This window comes from Glycine soja, chromosome 14 (assembly GCF_004193775.1).
Source record: "Glycine soja cultivar W05 chromosome 14, ASM419377v2, whole genome shotgun sequence".
Taxonomy (NCBI): Eukaryota; Viridiplantae; Streptophyta; class Magnoliopsida; order Fabales; family Fabaceae; genus Glycine; species Glycine soja.
Window position 1 is genome coordinate 1,911,791 of NC_041015.1, and position 25,646 is coordinate 1,937,436.

At 33.0% G+C, this 25,646-nt stretch overlaps 4 protein-coding genes across 7 annotated transcripts; 3 read left to right on the top strand and 1 right to left on the bottom strand.

The window, feature by feature from the left end:
- Positions 1 to 105: 105 nt before the first annotated feature.
- On the bottom strand, positions 106 to 4,586 carry LOC114383737 (glucose-6-phosphate/phosphate translocator 1, chloroplastic-like). The gene is made up of 5 exons (XM_028343468.1): positions 3,835 to 4,586; positions 3,083 to 3,305; positions 2,441 to 2,663; positions 1,225 to 1,438; positions 106 to 456 (listed from the first exon to the last, which is right to left on the bottom strand). Exons 1-5 carry the CDS (start codon positions 4,348 to 4,350, stop codon positions 445 to 447), a joined length of 1,188 nt encoding a protein of 395 aa, XP_028199269.1. The 5' UTR covers positions 4,351 to 4,586; the 3' UTR covers positions 106 to 444.
- A 4,430-nt stretch (positions 4,587 to 9,016) lies between these two features.
- Positions 9,017 to 13,457, top strand: LOC114385008 (small nuclear ribonucleoprotein-associated protein B-like). 3 transcript variants are annotated; one of them, XM_028344927.1, is made up of 2 exons: positions 9,017 to 10,003; positions 12,950 to 13,457. In XM_028344927.1, the coding sequence occupies exon 1, from the start codon at positions 9,139 to 9,141 to the stop codon at positions 9,982 to 9,984; it is 846 nt and encodes a 281-aa protein (XP_028200728.1). In that variant the 5' UTR covers positions 9,017 to 9,138; the 3' UTR covers positions 9,985 to 10,003; positions 12,950 to 13,457. The 3 variants fall into 3 exon arrangements, with proteins under 3 accessions (XP_028200728.1, XP_028200727.1, XP_028200726.1); XM_028344926.1 differs by having other exon boundaries at positions 9,017 to 9,999; XM_028344925.1 differs by having other exon boundaries at positions 9,017 to 9,999; positions 12,979 to 13,457.
- A 1,651-nt stretch (positions 13,458 to 15,108) lies between these two features.
- Positions 15,109 to 17,247, top strand: LOC114385355 (KIN17-like protein). The gene is made up of 2 exons (XM_028345402.1): positions 15,109 to 15,260; positions 15,758 to 17,247. The coding sequence occupies exon 2, from the start codon at positions 15,765 to 15,767 to the stop codon at positions 16,959 to 16,961; it is 1,197 nt and encodes a 398-aa protein (XP_028201203.1). The 5' UTR covers positions 15,109 to 15,260; positions 15,758 to 15,764; the 3' UTR covers positions 16,962 to 17,247.
- A 4,732-nt stretch (positions 17,248 to 21,979) lies between these two features.
- Positions 21,980 to 25,646, top strand: LOC114382953. 2 transcript variants are annotated; one of them, XM_028342501.1, is made up of 6 exons: positions 21,980 to 22,149; positions 23,024 to 23,137; positions 23,249 to 23,510; positions 23,792 to 23,906; positions 24,289 to 24,453; positions 25,374 to 25,646. In XM_028342501.1, exons 1-6 carry the CDS (start codon positions 22,057 to 22,059, stop codon positions 25,408 to 25,410), a joined length of 786 nt encoding a protein of 261 aa, XP_028198302.1. In that variant the 5' UTR covers positions 21,980 to 22,056; the 3' UTR covers positions 25,411 to 25,646. The 2 variants fall into 2 exon arrangements, with proteins under 2 accessions (XP_028198302.1, XP_028198301.1); XM_028342500.1 differs by lacking the exon at positions 25,374 to 25,646 and adding an exon at positions 24,606 to 25,363.

Consider the following 25,646-nt stretch of genomic DNA (forward strand, 5'->3'; position numbering starts at 1 on the left):
AATCAAAGGCTAATTTAAAGCAAGAATGACCAAAAAATATAAATTAAAGCTCCAGCCAGCATCTTCACTAGTGTTAGCAAGCATTAATGAGAATCATAACGAGCATTATAAACAGATCACCATACTTTGATTATCATTAAGAAAACCTTATTATAATATGCCATGTCTAGAGAAATTATCCTCAGACCAAACAAATACAGACGTTTATTCCTCAAACTTAATGATAATTCAGAAATAGAGGGGGGCAAAAAGCTAATAATCTCTACATAAGAATGTTCCACAGCAATGTCATCATTATTAATTATCATGTACAATTAGGCAGACAGCCGGATCATCCAGTCTTTACCATAATCCAGCTACCACATTCCAAAACTAACTTCCTTATCGGTGACCTTGTATGACCACATGTAAAGAAGTTCGGGGATAATTCTCAACTCCTCAACCCTACTGATTTGCCTGCAAAAAATGAGTAGAATGAGAGATTGTGTATACCTGCAACTAAAATTGTTGTTTTCAAAAGAAAACCACATTATAAGCAATCCACATAGTCAGTACTCTGTTTCTTACTTTCTTACCACCAATCTTTTTCTTGATATTTCAAGGCCCTCCACAGCAAACTATATTTAAAAAGATACTAAAAAAAAACGTGTGCCCACCCATCAGGAGCCTCGTTGCTAAGGTGTGAACAAATGGATTGGTGCAGTCAACTTTTGAAGCTTTGATATGCTAATTCGTGTTAAAATAGATTTAGAAAAGGAATAAAAAGTATGTTGGGTTCAAACCAATAGCAGTTAGGTCATAGGTGGCAATTCAAAGTGAAGCTACTAAATAAAAATCAGATCACCTAATTTAGAATAGCTCCATCACTCAATTCTAACCTATGACTATAAATCTCAAATTTTTCCTTCTTGTGTACTTACAAAATCAAATTGTTCCACCGAACATCTTTTGAAGTATAATCCCAAGACAGTTTGCACAGTAGTAGTAGACAGTGTAGGTTCCTCCACCTAATCACCCAATGTCTAACAACACAATCTATGTCACCCCTGAAGTTAGCTTCCAAAACCAATCTAATACAACCTTTGAAAAGGATCCTCCAAGGCTCCAACCAATAAGAGGTAAGAGTATGAGCATGTATATGGTTCATTTAGTGCATGATTTGGCCAAGGGGTGCAATAGTTAACAATAAAATATCACTATAGAAAGTTCCCATCTAGATAATACCTGTGAATACAAGAAGGTTCCGAAGATGGCAATAGCAGCTCCTAGAGCATTAATAGGCTGAACTGGTGTGTGGAAGATAATGATTGAAGAAACTATAACAGATATACGTTTCATGGTGTTTCCAATGCTAAATGTCAAGGGAGAGATCTCATCCAGAGACATGTATGACACTTGATTGTAAAGATGATAAAATATGCTCTGAGCTGCCACCCACCTGTTGCGCACAAGTAGCAGCCATATGTTTAATCATAAGACAAAGAAATGCAGAAGATTTTCATAACCACAAGTGAAAGGACAAGAATATTAGATAACTTAAAATCAAAAACAAAAGAACTCAGGTCAATTTCCTGTTTGAAAATCCAAACCCATAAATCAGGTTTCACACCAGTTTCACAGTCAGCAGCATATGTGTATGTGAAGGTGAGAACTCTTAATTATTGTGAGAAATGAAAACATTGGATTACAATATTAGACTGAAATTAACTCTTAATTGCATATTTAATTTCCAATCTCACATGATCTTTGATTAAAAAGGAAAAAATCACGTGAGACTTATAATTAAATAAACAATTTGAACTGAAAATTTAAAATCAAATGTTTATAATGGAATGTTTGCATTTCTCAAAATAACCAAGAACAATTAAGATTAAAAACAAAAATCATGATACTTTTAAGTAGCTTTTAATGTTGATCATCTATGTCTAGTTATACGGAAAAAGATTTGCTCTATTTTCTAATAACCAAGAACAATTAAGATTAAAAACAAAAATCATGATACTTTTAAGTAGCTTTTAATGTTGATCATCTATGTCTAGTTATACGGAAAAAGATTTGCTCTATTTTCTAATAACCAAGAACAATTAAGATTAAAAACAAAAATCATGATACTTTTAAGTAGCTTTTAATGTTGATCATCTATGTCTAGTTATACGGAAAAGGATTTGCTCTATTTTCTAATAACTACATAGCAACTCCATAAACAATCCAAACCACCTCCACCTTTATCTTCTCCTGCTCTGAAATAGTGTACACTTTACAAAAAAATGAACTGATAATTTGCCCAACATCCAATAAATTTGAATTTCTGAAAAGGACAAAAGATGTGGACAATACTTGTCGGAAAAAAAATATTATGAATTTATGACAATTTCAAGATGTCACCTTTACAGAAACATAGCATGGATAACATCAGATAGAGTAGACAATTTGTAATTACCATATAATTTGGGGTCCAATTTGAGAGAGTGCTGTTTGCCATCCAGCTGCCCACATCTGTGGTCCCTCCACAGCAATCGCAAATGGTGTGAGAATTACAAGGGACAACATAGATAAACAACCATAGTAATTCATTCCACTAATATCCTTTCCCTTCATGCCCTTTTTCGAATAGATATTACGGAGTACGAATGCCAAATTCGATATCATAGCCCCCATAAAACCTGAAAAATATAATAAAACAGTAATGAAATCAAAATCAGGAGAGGGTGTGAAGAACTCCTATGCAGAAAAGATGAAACATAACCTCTGCTAATGGCATAAACACCCAAGAATCTTATATAATAGTAAATCATCCATTCCGTTGGATGCTCAACACAAGCATGAACACATAATAATTAAATAAATGTATAAATAGAATTCCAGTAATAATCACTTTGCTTGTGGAAGAAGGGGAAGGAGATTGTAACATTGCCTTAATCAATAACTTGCCATCAAATTATCTTCTCTCCGGTCAAATTTTTTAGTTCAAGTTAGATTATCTTCTCATAACCAACTTTTATACTATGCTCAACAACAAAATACAAAATAGAACAGAATTGGGTAACAAATCATTTTTTCATTAGAAAGGCAACTTCTTTACCAATCATATTGAAATTGAGCTCAGTCACAGCTGCAAGAGCACATCCACCGATGATTGGAATCAAAGACAGGTAGACTGGCGCCGGGAAATCCTCGCCCAGTAGTCTGGAAACCATTACACTGAAAGCAGGCTCAGCACTCTTAATGATATGGGTGAATGATACGGCAACTTTTGACATGCTAACAGTTGCCGCTACATGTCCTATTGTATGTAGAACAGCAACCTGCGGTGAAAAACAGCAAACACTAAGGTCACAATCCATATCAAGATGTTAATAAACAAATTGAAAAGCCAAAACGATTCAAGTTCTTAATTGAATTGCGGTCACAGACACGGTCTAGGTTTCATCAGGATCCTTGATATTGCGGCGAATTGCAGCCACAAAGGCCCCAAAAGCCTTGACATTGCGGCCAAAATCACAGTCACAAACAATTTTCACAAACCTTTCCAAAACTTAAATTTCCATCGTTAAAAAAAAAAAAAATCTCTCTTGTAAACCTCCTCCCAATTCATCAATATAGTTTAAATGAATTAAATTTTCTCTTCTCTCTTTTTCATGAAATCGTCAAGCTTCTCTGAAGTCAAACCACACACATATATATATCAAGACATGGGACAAAATAGTTCTTAAAAAAATGTTTTCCCCAGAACAAGTACACGTAAATTATAACAAATGAACAAACAAAAAAGCATACTTTCATTTTCTCCTATCAAATTTATCCTGAGAAAACAAACAAAAGTGAGTCACTTACAGGGAACAAATTCTTCCAGAACTGAAGATCAGTCTTAGGAGGCTCAACTATCTTGGTGGCCCAACAGAACAACATTATGAGAGAGCCACATGCAAGGGAGAGAGTTGAGGTAAGCCAAGGGTATGGGAATGCATTCAGCACCTTCTTGTTATAAATGTTGAACACCACATTCAGTGCCCACCATGTTGCAAAGTATATCCCAATCTTCACCTTCTTAGCAGCCTCTGATGGAGCCCCAGCCCCTCCAACCTTTGATCTATCAGCCTCATAAGCTTCACATGTCACGAAATCAGCACGCTCACGCCTCACCAGAGACCCAACGAAATCTCCAAAACCAACACGAGAAAGGTGCAGTGGCTTTTGCACTGACACCAATGATCTTAGAGAGTTTTTTTCCTTTGAAGAAGGTGAAACAAGGGAACATGACTGAACTGGGGTTGAAGGTGAACACTTTTTACGCAGGAAAAGATCAGAACCTCTGATCGATATGACGGGTTGTTTCACGGTGCAAATCATGCTGTGTGACCACTGATGAAACGATGAAAAAAATATTTAAAAACTAACGATAAAATCTAAACTTTCTGACGAGAACCTTAATGGGTTGTTAAATAATTGATGGGAGAATACAAAAACAAGAGAAGAAAGTAGGGATCCCGTGCGAATGTGTCAGTGTCAGAGCCGTGATACAAACTCTCACGGACTGAGCACTATTTTTTTTTATGTGATTTAAGAATGTCGTTGTGATGATTCGGCTCAATGTGAATGTGATGCCCCTCTGAGATCCTCAGATGTTTAGTTTAGTGCAAATCGAAGTTACTGCTGCAGAATCCGAAAAATTTACTAGGTTGTTATCTTAACTTAGAAAAGATCAAGCATAAAAATAGAAAAGATATGGTAAACTTTTTAAGGATCGATGACTCGGAATCTGATTTGGGAAATGGTGAGATGGAGGTTACATTGGATTAAGATTTTAAATAATTTTAAAAGATTTTTTTTATATAAAAAAAGGTCGGTGGTATTAAATTAAAATTTTTAAATAGTATAAATAAGTTTTTTTTATTTAAGTAAGACTTAAAAGATTTTTAAGAAGAATAATAAAATTTGGTGGTATTTAGTTAGAATTTTTTATAAATTATAAAAAAATACATAAATTTTGATGAATTATTTTTTAAAAAGTATTTTGATGAATTATATTTTTTCAGTATAAAATATCTATAAAATAATCTCACTTAAATCCTTAAGAAAGATTGTTAGACTTTTTGTTCTATTAGTTATCATATTTCCTTTTTTCTCATCACTATTTAATATTTTTTAAGATATATGTCATATATTTCTCCTATTCTTTTGGAATAAAAAAATATCAAACATATTTCTTCTTTATGCATTTTTTTCCTTTGTTTTCTAAATTAAATTAATATTTGTCTTATATGTTAAGACTAATTATGTTTTTCCTTACATTGATTATATCTCAACTCAATATTTTCATGACCTTAATTTCGTTATTCATGTAATTTAATAATTCTCTTACAAATTTTATCACTAAGGTTTAGGTAACTTAAATATAAAGTGAAATATTGTATTTTACTAGATGAACCTTAGTTGAATGGATGCATTGAAAATTATTTTTGTTTTAACTTTCAAGAAAGCTTATAATTGGTGGTCATCTCCACTATAAATAGAGAAGATAATTAGTAGATAAACACAACACATGAATAAAGAGTGTGAGAAGAGAGATTCTAAAACAAGTCATTTGTTGAGATAAAAGTATCTTTATGTGACAGTGTTATCATTTCTTGTAACCATTGAGTGAGGTAATCGGATATCTAGATATGCACTATTTGAGGTGAGTTATAATCTTATAATCATATTTTTATAGTGAAATACTTTTTAGATTGTTCCGTGAATATAAGTAAAAAGTATTGTACCACATTAAATTTTTGTGTTTATTATTATTTTTCCTGTAGTGTAATTTTTGTTATATTCTCACCATCCTTTGTGAGATGGATAATTTTGTTTGTGGAAGGTTGATTACCCAACACTCGCCAAAGTGAGAATAGTAAATCGATAATTTGTGGTGATCTTTAGATTCCATAATTTGATTTTTAATTTCAAATTACTAAAGTTTACATTTTAAAATTGTCACAAATTATTAATTTATTATTCTCCATCTCACATACAATCATGAAAAGGATTAAGAATAACCGTTTTCAAAATTGAAAGACTAATTTTTTTTTTAAAAAAAAACTCAAAAAATTGGACTCCAAAATTAAGAGAGTAAAATAATAATTAAGTCTTTCTTTATATATTTCATATTATCATTATATTTAAAATTAATTCTCCTATTTTTTTTCTCTCAAAGTATCAAATAACATAAAATATTTATACAAGATTATCTTAACAAAAACGAGCAAAAATAGGATGAAATATAATAAGATAGTGAAGTTAAATAAAAAGGCATAGCATGAATTTTTGTTCAGTCTTAATATGCATTTAAAATAATGATAAAAAAATATCCATTTAATATCAACAGAATATTTAACAAGTTGTAACTAAATATGTATATTTTATTTTAAAAGTTCAAATTTAAAAAATATCTTTTTCTCTAAATACTACCGTATAACTTTTATATTATTATAAATTTTAAGCCATCATTATTTATATTTAATTAAAAATAATAATTTTATATTACCAATCTATTAATCAATTAATCAATTTTTTTATAATTAACATAGATTGGTACATTTATAATTAACATAATCACAATCAATCATCAATTATAATTAACATAGATTATATATAACATATTAATTAATAATTCTAATAATAATTATTTGATAATTAAATTAATCAACCAATTATATAGTTTTTTACTAATCGATTATATATATGAGATTATGTAGGACAGTATAATAAATATTTTTATTTATTAATAAAATTGAATTATAATCTATTATATGAATTAGAGTACGTAGGAAAAATAATTTATTTATTGGTAATTAAGTTACAGTGAATTAATAATAACAATAATAATAATAATAATAATTTATTTTATATATTTAAAATTGAAATAATATTAATATTAGAAGTAATCACTCAATTATATAACATTTTAGGCAATGATAAATTTGTTAATATTTGAATCACCCAATCAAATTATATATTTTTTACTAATCAATTAAATATTTTAGGTATTTATGATAAGATAGTTATTTACAGAAATAGAATAATAATTAAATAATGCCCTAATACAATTAGAATGAATAATAAAATATAATCTATTTACATAATAGAATAATATTTATTTTAATGAATAATGTGATCTAAAAATAATTTTGGAAGGAATGAATATGAAATTCATATGTGACATCTCCTAATAGAATTAAACTTTTTACTTCTATATAGATATTGTAGATAGATTTTACTATCTGTGATCTATCTTCTCCAAAAAAAATATCTCTTTATCTATTTTCAAAATTTAAAATGATAGACAACAACTTAGTTCTTACAATCAAGTATTATTCATAAAATAAGTTTTTAATATAAAGAATGTTTATACACCAAAATTAATGACTATATTACTTTTTAAATGTATAAAATTAAATTAATTAGTAATATTATACAATATATATTTCATAACATTGTAGAAATAGTTTGAAATGGTTGACAAAATTTCATATGGTGACTATGATCTTGGAGTACTTAACCGACATGATATGATTAACTTATTGTACCACCCATTTTATTTTATGGTGTCAATACAATAAGAAACTAAAATTAAAAACTTAGAAATGTAAAGTGTAATTTTTTAAAAAATAGAAATGAAATTTATTTTGTCATTAACTTTATTTTTACGAGATCGGTGGTTGTATGGTGAATTGGACCCTATAATTTCATCTATCATTAGCTTTCGTGGAGTAGTGTCGATAAAAAATAGATGTTAAATTAGGTGGTGTTTGATTAGAAGATTTATTTTATTTTTAAAAAATAATTTTTATTTTTAAATTTTAAGATTTATAAAACATGCATCAAGAAAAAAAAAACTCTAAGGCGTAACCGCATTTTCACTTATTCATAAAAATTGAAAAAACATTGATTTATTATTTTCAGTTTTGTATATATTTTCAAAAATATTATAAATTTAAAGTAAACATATTTTTACTCTTATTTAATGTTTTCTTTAAAAATTGAAATAAAAAACATTCAAACCAAACACCACCTTATGGTTTTCTTATGGTGATTGCAAATCATTCATTTTGTCATTACCTTCATTTTGATGAGTTAAGTTGATTGTAATTGTAAATATACTAAACTCATATGGAACTTGAATAATCTAATTCATAAACAACAATAAATGAGTAGATGGAGAGAAAAAATAGTAAGGATTTTATGTTTGTTCAATCAACATAACCTACACTCAAAGGGAGACAAAATATGAAATTATATAATTTTGCACAAAGAACATATAAATAGTCTTATGTTATATACAAACATATCAAATCATTACTAACCAAGAATATTATCCTCTCAACTAACCCTAAGGGTCTTAATTATACAATCATTTACCGAATCCAATATATGCTTGAACTTTTGATGGTAGACAAAGTCTTAGTCAACATATCAATCGGATTGACTGATGTGGCTATTTCTTTATGGAAAACAAATTACATACACTCACATCTTAGATGATGAATTCACTCAGCATCATCGGTTGGATCTTTAGCTAAAGTCAATGCACTATGAATATCTCAATAAAAAATATGTATGTACATATTCAAATCCAAATCATGAATAAAATCTTATAATTCCTTTTTTTTTACAAGAAGATATTTAAGATTTTTTATTTAATACTCAGCTAATTTGGAGTTCCAGATTAGACTATATTAAAATAAAATAACACTTTTAGTTACGATTTTATATCCAAATTAAAGATCAAATAAGGTACCTTCTTTAATTCCTTTTGTTAAAGACATATACTTCACTTTTTTGGTAGACAAAACAAGAATAAGTTAAAGCATTGCTCTCCAACTAATAGCACATTCATAAATAATGAAGATAAAAAGCATGTTTGGGAAACTGAAAAATATATTAGAGGAATTATTTTAAAAAAAAAACCACTTTTGGGCTCTGGGCCTTGGCCCGACTTAATTGGATCTTGCACTATATGAAAGAGAGTTGGGTGGGTTAATCTAAACGAGTACATGGAGTGAACAATATTTTCCCTCCTCTAAGGTCCCAATTTTTCTTAAACCCTAAAACACTCTCACTGAAGAAGCTGCTGCAGAAGAGAATCCCGATTTTTCCAAAATGTCGATGTCGAAGAGTTCCAAGATGCTTCAGTACATCAACTACCGTATGCGTGTCACCATTCAGGACGGTCGTCAACTCGTCGGAAAATTCATGGCCTTCGACCGCCACATGAACCTCGTCCTCGGCGATTGCGAGGAGTTCCGCAAACTTCCTCCGGCCAAGGGCAAGAAACCAGCCGAAGGAGGCGACCGCGAGGACCGCCGCACGCTCGGCCTCGTCCTCCTCCGCGGCGAGGAGGTCATCTCCATGACCGTCGAGGGCCCTCCTCCGCCGGAAGAGTCCCGCTCCAAGGCAGTCGGCGCCGCCGCTCTCGCCGGCCCTGGTATTGGCCGAGCCGCCGGAAGAGGTATCCCGCCCGCTCCCGTCGTCCAGGCTCAGCCAGGCCTCGCCGGCCCTGTCCGCGGTATGGGCGGCCCCGCCCCTGGCATGATGCAGCCGCAGATCTCGCGCCCGCCGCAGCTCAACGCACCGCCGGTGTCTTATCCCGGCGGTGGACCGCCTGTGATGAGGCCTCCTGGGCAGATGCCAGGGCAATTCGCTCCTCCTCCTATGGCGAGGGGTCCGCCACCGCCAATGCCGCCTGGGCAATTTGCACCGCAGAGACCTGGTGGCCCTCCGCCACAGTTCCAAGTTCCGCCGCAGTTTGGACAGAGACCCATGGGGCCTCCCCCTCCTGGACAGATGGTGAGAGGACCTCCCGCTCCCCCTCGCCCCGGAATGCCGGCTCCACCACCACCTCGCCCTGGCATGCCACCGCCACCTGGAAGCGGTGTTCCGGTGTTTGGTCCTCCTCGACCTGGCATGCCCCCTCCGCCAAACCCTCCAAATCAACAGCAACAGTAATGGCAGAATTGATTGGTAGGTTTGTATTTGGTGTTTTGTTCAATCCTCTGTTTATGTGTTTGAGTGTGTTTGCAGAGTTGAGGGAGTCAGTGAGTGTATGTGTGTGAGTGTTTGAGTGTGCGTTTGTAAAATTGATTTTGAAGTTATTTATGTTTGAATGATTTTACTATAATAGCTAGTTTGATGTAAAATTTAGTTTAAATTTTTCAACATCAAAGTTTTAAATTGCTGCTGCCATCGCATTCCTTGATATTGTTGGAATTTGTGACAAGTGCTGCCACAATTTTGGCCATGTACATCTCAAATTAACCTTGACTTTGTGACTGAAATTTCAAAAGTTATTTTTTTATTACCTCTAGTCTGACAATGACCAAATTTGTATCTTTTCTAAAACCATGGTTGACAAGAGGCGGAATCAATTTGTTTACCATCCACTGAGCATCCAGACGCACATTCTATGTTTTATGTGTATCTTGCACTCTTCCTTTTTGTGTGAGAGATAGTGATGTCTAGAAGGAAACTTAAATGGTAAATTAGGATAAGATGAGATCGTGCATTTTGCAAGGAAAAACTAATTTTGTTATCATAAATCTCTCTGTTTTTATTTGTAAGGGTGTTGGAGCTGGGTGGCTATTAATAATACCAACTCAAATTTACGTTTGGGCGTGAAGCAAAATTTAACATCAATACCTTTTAGTCAAGTTTCTAGACTCATTAGGATACCTATCGATAATTTGACATGATTGTGACTTTCGAGTTGCAGAGTAAAAGTATAGCATGCTGTTTGCCATAAACGATTTTTGAATTTACCTTTTTGGTATACTGTTTTAAGAGAAGATATATATATATATATATATATATATATATATATATATATATATATATATATGTGTGTGTGTGTGTGTGTGTGTGTGTGTGTGTGTGTGTGTGTGTGTGTGTGTATATTGTATGCGTGTATATACACATATGTTCCCACCCTTTTGAGCCTTTCCATCATCTTTATTTGAGGCCAGATAAGTGCCAAGCTGGCTTTCTTGGTGTTTTATTGTTGTTCCTGTTAGAAAATCATCAAGGAAATATAACTTCCCTACAAACTAGTATAAGCTATTTTCAAACTCTAACCAAGGAAATTAAATGCTAACTGATCCAAATGGTGGTAAGGCAAATGTGTTTTTCTTTCTGTTCCCTTTACCTTTGTAAAGGAGCATGCTTCAGCATAGTTGTCAATAGTGCCTAATAGTGTTGCTATCCTGTGCTTGCAAAGTGTAGCAGCTGGAGCATTTTACAAAAATTGAATAGCTCTGCAGTTAGTGTTATCAATGGTGGATGGCTGAAATCCAAATTTCTGCTACATAAACATGCCATTGTGCCCTATGGTGCCGCCATAGTGGGCTTCCCTTCACATTGTTGTCCATGGTGGTTGGCAAAAAAAAGAACCGCCATGCCATTCCACCATGGTGGCCTTGGTGCTGCCAAACACCCACCCTTTTCTGGGAACATATCCAGTATTTCTCAGCATTTTCTGGCCAGTTGTGACAGTTGGCCATCCACAACATCTGCAGCCTCTGCTCTCCATCGTTTATGATCATCTCTGAGAATTCTGCGGCCATTTAATGCAAACCTGTTACTGTTTCCAGCAAAATGTGACCTTTGCTGCCTTGCTTTGTTCTGTTCATATGTTCTGTTTTAATCTTTTTATTCTAATTGGTTAGAATAACAGCCATCCCGCAGTTCAGCTATAGTATTTTCAGGGTCTTCCTCTCAGCCGATATTTGGGATTGACAACTATGTTCTTTAGAGAACTGCCTATTCTTAATGTTGGCAAACTCAAGAGTCTATGTAAAATTCATGCTATAGTCGTATATAAGAGTCTATTTTATAGTCTTGGAACATCCATTGACTTGATATGCGAACTGATAAGAGTTTGCTTCATAAAAAAACCTATCATAGATTCATAGTATCCAAAAATAATTTAATAGCATCACCATAATAAGCATTCATAGTTCTGACTTTTTTTTGCCATTGCCCTGAATATATGCTCTGTATCTCCACCCTAGATCAGTCCTATTTTCAAGAGTGTTCATCCTAGTTTCAGTAGCAACAGTGTTACTTGATTTGCATCATGGTAATGGATGAGCCATAAACTGTATGTTTCGTCAAAATGCTGTGTTTTAGGCAAAATAGATGTCACAGGACAGTAGATTTTCAGGCTCTTGGACTTGTGAATTTGTACATGTCTACCCAATGCTACCCACTAGGCTGCCTTTTGGTGAGAAATTACATGACTCAAGCTTGTGGACTGTCAGATTCCCTCATTAACTAGTGAATTTAAGCACGGCTAATAAATTCTTCTAAAAGAACAATGTAACTCAACTGATTTTCTTGACTTGTGAGTTTGACAACCATTTCTATCATGTTCAAATTACTTTTCACTGAATCAATGTATCCATTACTGTTGACATCTTAATTGCTGTCCAATTTATATATTCATTTTATTTTAACTAAAGATTTAGCATGGTTGAGGACATTGCTTCTGTACCCAGAATTTTATATGTTAGTGGTCTATTGTCTAAAATATATGGTGATGATATGTGGTCTTCTATTTGATCTATGAAATATATATTTTCCTAATGTTTTTTGTGGTTATTGTCTCATTGCAGTCTCTATTTGTGTCCCATCCTTGTCTCATTCTATGACTTAATTTTAACTGCTCCAATATTATTTAGCTTCTTAACAAACATCATTTTTTGCAGTCCATATTAAACTTGACATAGTAGAATTAGTAAGATTCTTAACAAGGGATTTATATGGCTTTTCTCCATCATTTCCTGTGTATTCTGTCTCACTTGTGAAATCTTTTACCTTTGCCATTGTTGGACTGCATTCTTTTAGCACATACACTGATTATTGGAAAATTATTGTGGTTGCTCTTGATTGAGACTGACTGAATTCTGCTTGCATGTAGTAATAGAGAACTTCAAATTATTGTGGCAGGTTTCTTACTGGTAATCTGAAGATATGGACTCCAAGCTTCTTGCACGCAATTCAATATCCAGCTTGTACTTAGGAACTGATTGTTGCTTGTACAACCGTGAATCACTCTCTTCTTAGGGATTGTTTTTCTGATGTCTCGATGAGAATGTGTAATGTTAGAAGAACAACTTTATGTTTTGGAGGGAGTTATTCTACTAAAACCTGAGCATTAGACATATAAGTCGGCTGTGTAGATTTTCAGGGGAAAAATGCCGGATTGCATAGACAGCGTTCTGATTTGAGTGTAGGACAAGACCCCCCTATATCATTTGGGTTAATATTACATAATTATGACTTTGCTAATGTTTCTGGATCATTTTATTTTTTATTTATCTGCAGTTATTTGGGCTTTGTTTTTCTTTGTGTGTAATAACTACATTTATTTTGGAGACGCAAATGTACTAGGCAGATTAATCAGAAACTCTGTGGATTATTAAAAATCGGTGATGTTGACATTCTAATATATCTAATTACGAAATTTATTAATTTGGTTTAACACGTATTTTCGAATAGGTCGTTTTTTCTTGATTTTTATATATAATGGCAAAAATAACTGATTAGTTTTTCAAATTCACTTAGTTATTGATAAATCATTTAGTATTTTAGTCTGAACTGATAGGATAAATATGACTGAATATTGTTATTTCTGAAAAAGGCATCGTGCTTATGTTTTCCTATATTAGAGATGAATATCTTTTAATAAAATATTAGAAGTTATTATATTTTATGTTTAGAGATGAATATCTTACTTTATAATAAAGTGGTTAAATTATTCATTTGTCTTTATAGTTTTACTATTTTTATTTTTTTGTTTCTGAAAGTGATTTTTTTAGTCCGATTTGTATTTTAATTCTCTTTTAATTTTTAATGTGATTTTTTTAGTCCTTATATTTTATATTTTAGTTACATTTTAGTCCTTATCATCAAAATATAAGTGATATTATTAATTAGAATTAACTACAAAGTTATTAACAAATAATTCGTAACTAACTTATTATAAGATAATTTGTAATAAAAAATAATTGATAATTTATAGTTAATTATTTTTATATATTTTTTTAATAAAGACTAAACGGTAATTAAAATATAAATTATAAAGATTAAAAATATCACTTTCAAACTATAAAGATTAAAAAGAAAAACACTTTTAAACTAATTTAACTTAATAAAATATTAAAATTTATTTATTACCTATTAACTTTCATTTTACATTTTAGTATTATTTATTTATTTTTATCAAATATTTTATATAATTGAAGTTTTTAAATAGAAAATAAAAACAACACAACTTAATGATAAAGAAAAATTTATTGAAGCAAAAGAAGGATCAAACAAAGAGATCACAATTTTTTTATTCACTGAAAGCTTAATGGTTCGATTGTGAACAATTTTTTTCCTTGTAAAAGAATGTAAATTTTACCAAAATATAATTTTTATTATTAATTATCTTAATGTGATTCATATTATTATTATTATTATTATAAAATTAATATATTATGAAATATATAAAATATAGTTTGGTGACGATTATTGAAAAACAAAAGAGGAAACATATGCAAAGTGGGGCAAGATAGTGGACTAGAAGAGAGAGAAAATAGAATAAAAAATAGATATTTTGATCTTTTAAGTAGTTTGTATCGAGTAATAAATCATGAAAAATTTATTTTTTCCATTTAACATTTAAGTTTTGTTGTTTTCTAATATTTTTTAGAATTAAACACGAAACAACTGAAATTATCCCATCCAATACCACATTTTTTTTTCCAAATCAAACAGATCTTAAGTTAATTGAATTCTAACTAGATATCCACACAGAAAATATGCCCCTAAATTTGCAGTATTCGTGGCCATTCCTGGGTTAAGAAATTTTTAACCAAAACTATGAGGATTAAAAGCAAGACTTAAATTGCAAATAAATATTATTTGTGATAATTTTCAAATCAATAAATATTACTTTTTTTAAGTTATCATTATTACTTAAAATGCTATTTAGTTAATTAATCAATACAACTTTTTTTTACAACAAGAGTAATTAAAAAAAATATTTTATTTTATAAATGGCGTTCCACCAAGCTAGTTTATAATTAAGCACGGCGTGAACGGAAAAACAAAACCCTTTCCGATCCCAATCGCTTTCTTAGTTTCTCTCCGTCTTCAAATCTAGGGTTCCTGCAATTTTAGTTGCCGTCACCACCGCGAACCACCGCGAACGCGACCACCGGAATAGTTGCCGCCAATTTCAGGTCCGTTCTCTCCCCCCTCGTTGTTTGTATATTGATTAGATGATTGGTTGGTAATGCTTTGATTGAAAGACCGAGAAGGATAGAAGTGTGTTTCGAGTAATTGAGATGTAATCAAACTAGAATAGGATACTGAGCCAAAGATGTTGGAACCGAGAATGCTTGAAAAACCATTGATTTATTATTTGCATCGTGTTGAGAATCAGAGTAAAGTTGTTTTTGTCATTGGGTTCCTCTGGGAATCTTTGCCAATTGATGACCTTCAACTTTAAAGGATTTCAATTAACGTAGTGAGGGAAAAAGTGAAGTTATTTATTGTATACTAATCAAAACTTTATTCATTAGTTATTTAACGTGGATGCTTGCTCCAAAGTACACTGCTTCTTGTTTTCTAATGCTGTTTTTGTTGTATTCTTTTTTCCTTTATAACGTAATTTCAGCTGTAAGGAAACAGTGTGTTTACTGATAACGTTTTGTTTGATCTGAAATGTGACATCCAGATTCGTGATGGGAAAAAATGAGTTTCTCACACCTAAAGCAATTGCCAACCGAATCAAAGCAAAAGGATTGCAGAAGCTTCGTTGGTATTGCCAGATGTGTCAGAAGCAGTGCCGAGATGAGAATGGGTTTAAATGTCATTGCATGAGTGAAGGGCACCAGCGTCAAATGCAGATTTTTGGACAAAACCCACACCGGATAGTTGAGGGCTATTCCGAAGAGTTTGAGACCACTTTTCTGGAGCACATGAAGCGCAGTCACCGATTCAGCCGTGTGGCAGCCACTGTAGTTTATAACGAATACATAAACGATAGACACCATGTTCATATGAACTCCACTCAGTGGGCTACGCTTACTGAGTTTGTTAAGTACTTGGGTCGAACTGGCAAATGTAAGGTTGAGGAAACACCCAAGGGATGGTTCATTACATATATAGATAGAGATTCAGAAACCCTTTTCAAGGAGAGGATGAAGAATAAGAGAATCAAGGCAGATATGGTAGATGAAGAAAAGCAAGAGAAGGAGATCAGGAGACAGATTGAAAAGGCTGAGCAAATGATGCAGCCCGCTACTTCTGAGGCTGATCAGCCTTCACAGGTTGAGCCTCTGAGGGAACTGAATATGGAAGATGGAATCAAGATAGGATTTTCTCTTGGGTCATCATTAGCTAAACCTGTGGTCAAGGAAAAACATGAGGCGTCAAGGGTGGTGTTTGATGAGGGTGAGGAAGAGAAATATAATGAAAGGAATCCCAGAAACAATTTGAAGAGGAAAGAAAGTGGAGGTGGAAAATCAGCTTTGGATGAAATGATGAGGGAAGAAGAGAAGAAAAAGGAAAAAATTAATCGGAAGGATTATTGGTTGCATGAGGGAATTGTTGTCAAGGTTATGAGCAAAGTCTTGGCGGAGAAGGGGTACTACAAGCAAAAGGGTGTTGTGCGGAAGGTAATTGACAAGTATGTTGGGGAAATAGAAATGCTTGAAAGCAAGCATGTGCTCAGAGTTGATCAGGCAGAGCTTGAAACTGTGATTCCACAAGTTGGGGGGCGTGTAAAAATAGTCAATGGTGCATATCGAGGATCAATTGCTAAGCTGTTGGGGGTGGATACAGATAATTTTTGTGCTAAGGTGCATATTGAGAAAGGAGTCTATGATGGCAGAGTACTTAAAGCTGTGGAATATGAGGACATTTGTAAAGTAGCATAGTGAGTTTGATGGAATTAATAACTCAATGGTTCTGTTTTATTACATGAATTGTAGTATTCGTTCTTATGTATCTTTCTCTAGCGTGTCATCTTTGTAGCACAAGTCATATCATTATCTTATATTGGATACAATTCTTGGAAATTTATATTTCTGACTATAATTAGGCCCCAAACGTGCAGAAAAAGATGGTGGCTGAGAAGGCTGAAATATCACATTGCAGGTGTAATTAGACTACAGTTTTATTTTGTAGTTTTGTGGCGAGTAAAGTTGAATTCCTATTCTTGTCCTTTGTTTTCTGTTTCTTTGAATGCTTCGTCAACAACAATCAAGTTTTTATTTTAACTGGGTTCCCGGGTGGAGTCAACTACTTGTATGAAATGACGCCATTTTATTTTATCATAACTCATTTTTAATAAACACGAGTTGCAGGTGTCGAAATCAATCTCTTCTTGCCATATAATGTTTAATTGAAATGCGATTGAACTCCCTGCTCCCTTGTTTGAAAATGCTACATTTTTATTAATAACAGACAAAACAATATCCAAGCACAAGGAGTGTTCAAGTTTTGGGACAAAATTACTTCAATTGATAAAAAAATTATACAACACCAGAACCCCTGCATCCCACAGCATATAAACGCCACCCCATATCTAGTGCGTTAGAGATGATGACATTGCGTTCCATAATTATCATTCAACCCATGTGGAAATGCTCCCAAAGTTCTATTGCAATGGAACACCAAATTGGCATAAACCATATATTGAGTCAGAGATTATGACATCCATATTTTAGTGCACACAAAGTGGCATAAACCATGTAGCAGCCAAAGTTCTGCTATTAGTCACATGATGGATTTCCTACGCAAAGGAACATTAAAAATAGATCACCACCGTACACCATGAATCACCTTATGTTGGCTGTGAAGATAATCAGCATGAGTAGCCACGGGGAGCTTCCTCAAAGAATCAAACTATCTAAGAATATTGATTCATTTGCTTTTCTTTCTTTTTGTTGAGCAGGAACAGGGGCATTGGAGCAAGAGTGTTTCAGATTACACACATTGGGGATTATGCAAATCTTGCAGCATCTATTAAAAAATATTTTTTAGTAGTTATCAAGAAAAGAAAACTTTCACATAGGTGGCTTAGAAAACTAGAAAACTTTTAACTGATAAAGCTGCAATATCAGTGTCTCACTTTTCGTTTATTGGTAAGTTAAACTGTTTCTTGACACTTGCTAAAGGTTATTACACTTCAAAAACAATTTGTCACAAGCATCACATCGCAGGTTTTAATAATTTGTATTGATCACAATGCTGCAATAATCGTTTCCATTTTTTAGTGTCTGTTTAAGTAGTTTGCTTCTATTCTGCATTTTGACTTAATGGTCTCAGTTGCTTCCTTCTTAATGCTAACAACAAATGTTTGGCTTCTACAGTTGTCTTGAGTGGTTAAATTTGATTATTTGAATTTGGAAGCTGTGACACCCTCTACCCCTCACATATATATTAATAAAGGAATAAAAATTCAAATATTAATTAAAAGTATTTTTAAAACATTTTTAAATACAAGCTTTTCAAATGGGTAAAAGGCTCACGTTCACTTTCTTCTACATCATATTCAAACTTGTCCAAATAAATAATAAAGTCATCTCGACTCAAAGAAAGTCATATAAGTCTCATACAATTAATATAAAACCTATATCCTAATGTCACATCCTATCAGAGCGTGGTGTTCCCGTGTCCTCTAGCATGAGGTTCTTCATAGTCATCCACCTATTCATCTGTTCCCCCGAACACAAGTTCAAGATCATCACAGGATCCAAACACAACAACACACAGGGAGTGAGTTATCACATTCCTAACTAATAGAGAAACAAGACAATTAAATATACATATTATATAAATGAGATACCACTTGCTTAAACATAGCTCACGTAACTTCACCACTTCGTCATTCAAAATTCACTTTTCAATTATCAATCACATTACACAAGAATCCCACACTTCGATCAAGATATAATAACACATCAATTAGCAAGCATATGCAATAGTTATGCTAAGACTCAATTCTATATGCAATGTGGTACCATGTCAGTGAAAAACCACCCTGGGACGCTTAGGAGTACATAACAAGACACACCACACAATGGGTTTGTCAGGTCACTCTCACTAAGTAAGATCATAGGGAGACCAGTCAGGGTCACGATGTTTTGCGAGAATGCTCCAACCATATGAGATCAGCATAGGCTTAAAGGAGCACTCAAACCCGGTGACCCCCAAGGCCTACACTCCGAAGAGTCCGTCAGGGCCTCTCCCTCCTGATTCAGGTCCAACCCCTAAAATAATTTTTTTTACATGCAGACACTGCTCATGAATTATACAATACTCACGACCTTACACTCGTGTTTTAAACATGTTCAACACAATTGCGCTACGATTTAACACTGGTTCCTAAATAGGAAACCTACATTTTCTCTTTAACACTGCGCATCAACGCTTTTCTCAAGATAACGTTGGTCGGGTATTGTACAATTCATGGCTTACAACACAAGTAATTTCACATCAAGTGTTAACTACACACTTATCCACAACTAGAACTCATTCACAATTTCACATCTCATAGTGTCACAATCCACCATCACATGTTTACACGTATCTCACAAATTAACACATGTTCAACTTTACACTTATACTCAATCTCAATAACAATATTATAATCTCAAAGCAACATGTTATTCTACAATTCATCACATACTCACAATTTGAATTATCATTTCATATCCTCAATATAACAATTTATATAAAAGACTATCACAACATGAGGACTAAAACCCCTCAAATAATATTACACAATTATATCCAAATCATAGGTCCAAATATACAAATATCAAGAGCACAATTTATCAAGCAATTTTCATCAGGACATCAATATTTTATTTATAATCATAAAGGAAAAATTGCAATTTAACAAACATCCCAAAATAAAATCCCAATTTAATCCTCTAAGGATCCCTACACATGTTTTCACTAATCCCCAACTGTGAATAACTCATTCCTTACCTCTAAGCGGGCTCACGTGTCTTCAGCCAGCGATAGCAACATCTCTAGCGGTTCCCGGAAATTCTTTCAATTATTCATCCGACTGCTCCGATAGAATTCCCAAACGTCAGATAGACGGAGAAGAGATTGAAACCTCCACTTGTACTGTCTTCATACGATTCCTTTTTCTCCCTCCACGAATATTATCTCGCAAATCACAACGGTGGAAGCGTGCAGAATTGAATTTCGAACAACATATCGAAATTTCACAATAATCCAACGGTTAACGAAACCGGGATCGTAGTTTTACCAAGACAGCTCTGGGTTTCTGCGGGAAAGAAAAAGGCTACAATGCGAAGGGTTTTTCTCTCAGTTCAGACATGATATCGAAATTCCCAACGGTGAGAATGCTCGGAATTGTGTTGCGAACATGATACTCAAATTTCACGACGATCCAACGGTGAACGGGTTCGAGATCGTCGTTTTTCTGAGACTGGTTTGGTGGGCTGCGGGAAAAAGAAAGGGTTTTGAGAGAAGGGGAAAAACGAAAATGAGGCAAAAGGAGGCAGCTGACTTAACATAATTATTTATACCTAGGGTACTCAGCCTATTATTTGATCTATATTTATTTATTTATTTATTTATTACTAAAAAACTTTTTAAATTTATTTACGAAAAATTGGGATATTACAGAAGCACAGTTATTTATAACCATAAAACAAGCCACGTTCCAGTCTTTACCCCTCTAGAACATAAAGGCTTTGATCTTTGGAAATGAAGATATGGTTATGAATTTCTTTCTATTCTATTATTATTATTTACTAATTACTAGCTTGTGTTTGGTTGTTTTAGAATTTTGATAGAATTGATTTTTAATTGTTAAACATGTATATCTAAATTAACTTTGAGAGAATATGTTATCCACTAACCGTGTAAACCTTAAAGTAATTTTGTTCTGTTATTCTATTGTTGCTTTTTATAATAACTATTTGAAAGTCATATTATGTGCTTAGTCATTAAACTGATTATCTTTTGTTACAGATTTTATATTAAAACTCATGTAACGTGTGAGCAGTGTATTCTGTGATATTCTGTTTAATTTGTACTCTGCTTTATTTCTTGTCTTAGTTTACTCTATACTTTGGCCATTCATTCAGAGAACAACTTTCAAAAAAAAAAAAAAAATCAGAGAAAAACTATTCAGAATTCAAACTTGTAGCCAGGGACAGGCACAGAGGGGTTATCTTGTTTGTAAAATTTTCCATATATTTTGTTACTGCAGCAATGCTATATGTAGTACAAATTGTTTCTGCACGAATGAGACAACCAGGTGGGAGATATTTTCATTGGTTTTTAATAAAATAAAGGAAAATAGTAATTATGGAGAATAAAACATGATATTAATTAAGAAAAAGTATGCTTGTATTTTGTTTTAAAGTAAAAAAAAAAACCCTACTAATTTTATTTATTGTTATTTATTTTAAAATTTTCATAGTAAACTATGTAATTATATTTAGCGTCCATAATTTTTTAATGAAAACGAAAAAGAAATTAAACATACACTGTATAAATGATAAAAATAATTTCTTTAACTAATAAGCTGATATTTAATTTATAACGTACTTAGTATTAAATTGACACGCAATAAAAAAATAATCATTTTCTATTACAAATTTTTTTCATTTTATATTATATTATTTTAATTTTTATGGGTAATTATAAATTTTTGTAGGTTTTTAAAATAAATATTAAACAATAATGATAATAATTAAATAACTCCAATCAAGGGGTACCTAAAATTCTAAAAAAGAAGTACTATAGACTACAGTAGTCTCAAACTGATATTTTGGGTCCAGGTGGAATGGCATCTGACTGACATTATCTTCAGTTCACTAAGATATTTAGATTTAATGGGCCCCACTAATGTTATTTTCTTAAAAATATCTTCCATTCAGTAGTCATTCCCTCTGCTTATATTCTTGATCCTCTGATGCTGGTGCCATCCTGCATTATCTTTTTAGCTCAAATTTTTGTGAAGCATTTTTATTGGTAGAAATGGAGAGTGAGTCCGTGAAGCGCAGAATTCACATGATTGCTGCTCACTTTGCACCCAATGATGATATTTCAACTGCCAACGTTCTGCCTATGGTAACATATTATGTTCGTTTACTTATTTGTTCATGGCTGGTTCATGGTTCACTAGATAATGATGGAAAATAAAGGAATTCATTTGAATTCAGTTATGTTTTTCTCGACACATGGGAATTATTTGTGAGTTAGATATAGCTAAGTGGGGAAATTGAACTTATGTTTCTCATCTTTTGCTAACTGGCCCTTGTTCTCCTTTTCATGTGAACAGAAAAAACCATCTAATAGGAATCTTCATTTATTGTAATCATAGGACAATCAAACTGCATATTATTTGAGTATTGTATAAAGTGGACTAGCACTTCCTTCATTTTTTATTGGCTAAAGGATGAAAGTAGCTAGACTGCTCATTGGTTTTGAATACAAGAAAATATGTCCTTTCATCTCTGACAGCTAGCTTCGAATAAATTCTGAAATATCACCTATTCAGTGTCTGATTTTCTATATATAGTTTAGCCCTGTTGATATTGCATATTTGCGTTAAATTATGAGACGTATTAGCTTGTACTGTTGATGTCACTATTTATTATGGTAAAGTGTTTATTGATCTTGATGTTCAGCATTGGAAATTTAATTGTTTAAGTTGGCTTTTTCTTTTATGATTGGCTTAGGCAATAATAACTTGAACACTCTTATCAAATCAATGCATTTTTGTAGGCTACAAACAACTTCAAAGTTTTAAAACCTAAGTGTTTCCTTCATCTTTGTCCCTTTTTGATACTTAATGTGTCCCTTTTTGATACTTAAAGTGTTTTCTTTTATAGCTTTTGTTTTACAATGTCTAATAAACTAATCTGTACGTGCTATCCTTTTTTTTTTTCTTGAATATTTGTTTGTAATTCATTTTGTTCATCAATTTTCCTACCCCCATCAGAACTGCAGTGGCAGTCTGAACTCTGTACTCCGGAGATGTGATAATAAGGTGTATTTTGCACGCCAAGCTTCTGCTTCTCTTGGTTATTTTATGAGGCAGACTTCAATTGAAGAGGTACTTAAATGTTCTTATTATTGAAATAGTTAACGATGTTCGATGTACTTTTTTTTGGTAAGTGATTCATTTCTCACTGACTTATTTAATACAAATACACTAACTTTTCAGGGTGGCTCAACTTCCTTTATTGCTCCTAAAACAAATCATGGTGCTGCTGCATCTGAATGTCCTTCTGATGCAAGGGCACCATGTTTTGCTAGACCTGCAAGGGAAGAATCAGTCTTCACAAATTCGGTGATCCAACCAATGGCTCGGGAGCAGGGCTCTGATTTTAGTACACTTGATCCTCCTACATTTGCTAGGCCAACCAGACAGATTAGAGGAGATCAGTTACATTCTGAAAAGAAAACGGGCTATTCTGAAATTGGTGGTTAGAACTTTGAACTCGGAAAGTCATTTGAAGTAATAATAGTTGAATAGCTATAAGAAATTGAGTTTAATTTATATGCATTGTTAGTGTAAATTTTTTTATATTGTCAACCTATAAGAAATCATCATTAATATGATTTTTAAGGTAGTTATTGTAAAAGTTAACAAATCACAAATTTTCACACAAGATTGATTTGTGATTGAACGAACGTGAAAAAACCAATCACAAACCAGTGCATAGACTATTTACTTTATAATTTTTGTGACCTTAGTTTTTTGCAGGAATTGAGTGGTCTCCAAGGATGGATGTTGCAGAATCAGAAGGCAAATATGTTATCACAGTGGAAGTTCCAGGTGTCAGTATCAGTGACATAAGAGTGGAGGTTGATGAACTAAAGTAAGAAGAATCTCTAATATACACCCTCATATTAATTGTAATACTCTTTGCAATTTGTGGCATTAAGCATTTAGTTCTCCCTAATCAGTAGAAAAGGGAGTGGTGAAGGAAACGATAAGGCATAACAAAATATTGTTGGATACTCTACTTTTGTCTATGTCATTATTGTGTTTGAGCTTTTCTTTCGTTTGTGTACCGGGGGAGGGTCTTGTCTATTAATACAAGCTTTATACATCATTTCTGCAGTGTAATATAAAGCATAAATTCTGGAAGTGAAACGCTGAAGGGAAATTTTAATGTTGGACATTCGTGGTCATAGATCTTTCGTAGTATAGGACCTCCTTTCTTTGTGATAAAAGAGCCAATGTGTGAACTGTGACAGGTTGTGTGTTAAAGGCAGACGCTCTACTAGCTCTTGGACAGTTGGAGGTTGTCCAAATGCTTCCTTTTCTTCATATCATCGGAGGGAAATACTATATGGACCATATGGGGTGGTCTGGCCACTCCCTGCTGGTGTGAACAAGGACACAATATCAGCTGAATTTTTGTAAGTTATATCTTAGTGTTATGCACGTGTCTCTTGATTATAGCCTCATATTTTAACTCCATTCACTAACTATATATATATATATTTAAAACCTCATCTAATTTGGTCTATTGCATTATTTATTTTTTAAGTAATTTTGGTTTCTGGCTCAGTCACAGGACTCTCATGATTATATTACTAACAAAGTTCAAACTGGAAGTAGTAATAAAATACCTAAGTACCTAACATACATTAGGAAGATTTTGGCTTCAAGCTATCACACTGCTAAGCCAACAATACCAGGCTAGTGAATAGTGATCTCTTTTACCAACACAAAATGGTGAGTCAAATTGTAACCTTGAAGTTCAATTGAGTTCACTGAGAAATTTATTGGATATTTAATGTTCTGTTAGGCTAAAATAGCTGATTCACTATTGCTGCAACTAGCTACTGTAATGATGGTCATCACTTTTATACTGTTTTGGTACTTAGATCATTATGTTATTTTAAATACACAAAAAAAATTGAATCTATGCCAATCCTAATGCTTTGTTTGGCAGCTAGAATACTGCCATGATGATTCATAAATTTATCACATCTACTCAAGGGGAACTCTTTCCCCTACCTTTCATAAATTTATCACATCTACTCAAGGGGAACTCTTTCCCCTACCTTTCTCCTCTATTCTGCTCTGCTGAAAACTGAAAAGGTTTCCCCATATAGCTTAAAATAAGTGTACTTTTTTTTGTTTTGGTTTACTGAATTTGTAAGTGACTTCATGCCATTTTATTTTAAAAATATGCATGCATGGGGTCGAAAGTGACTTGAATAATTTCAGGGACTAGTATGTGATGTGTGTGGTTTCGCACAAGTTCAAAGATATGTGCTGTACCTTTATACATTTGAAGCTGATAATCTGTTGTTTCTTTCTCCATTTTCAGGGATGGATTTCTACAAATTATAGTTCCTAAAATTTGAGTATGACTGAGCAATATTGATTTGTAGCACATATATGTATACGTATACCTATACCCCGTGCATATAGATGGAGAAGAAATGGGCATTGTTCTGCATGGGCCATGTCATGCCCTACATATATTTGTAATGTAATGAGCAGATGATGGGTTAATTTTGATTTCATATACAACTTAATTGTTGTGCAGAAAATGTCCTGATTCATTTTGAAATCTAATTTATTAAGTCAATTGACCAAA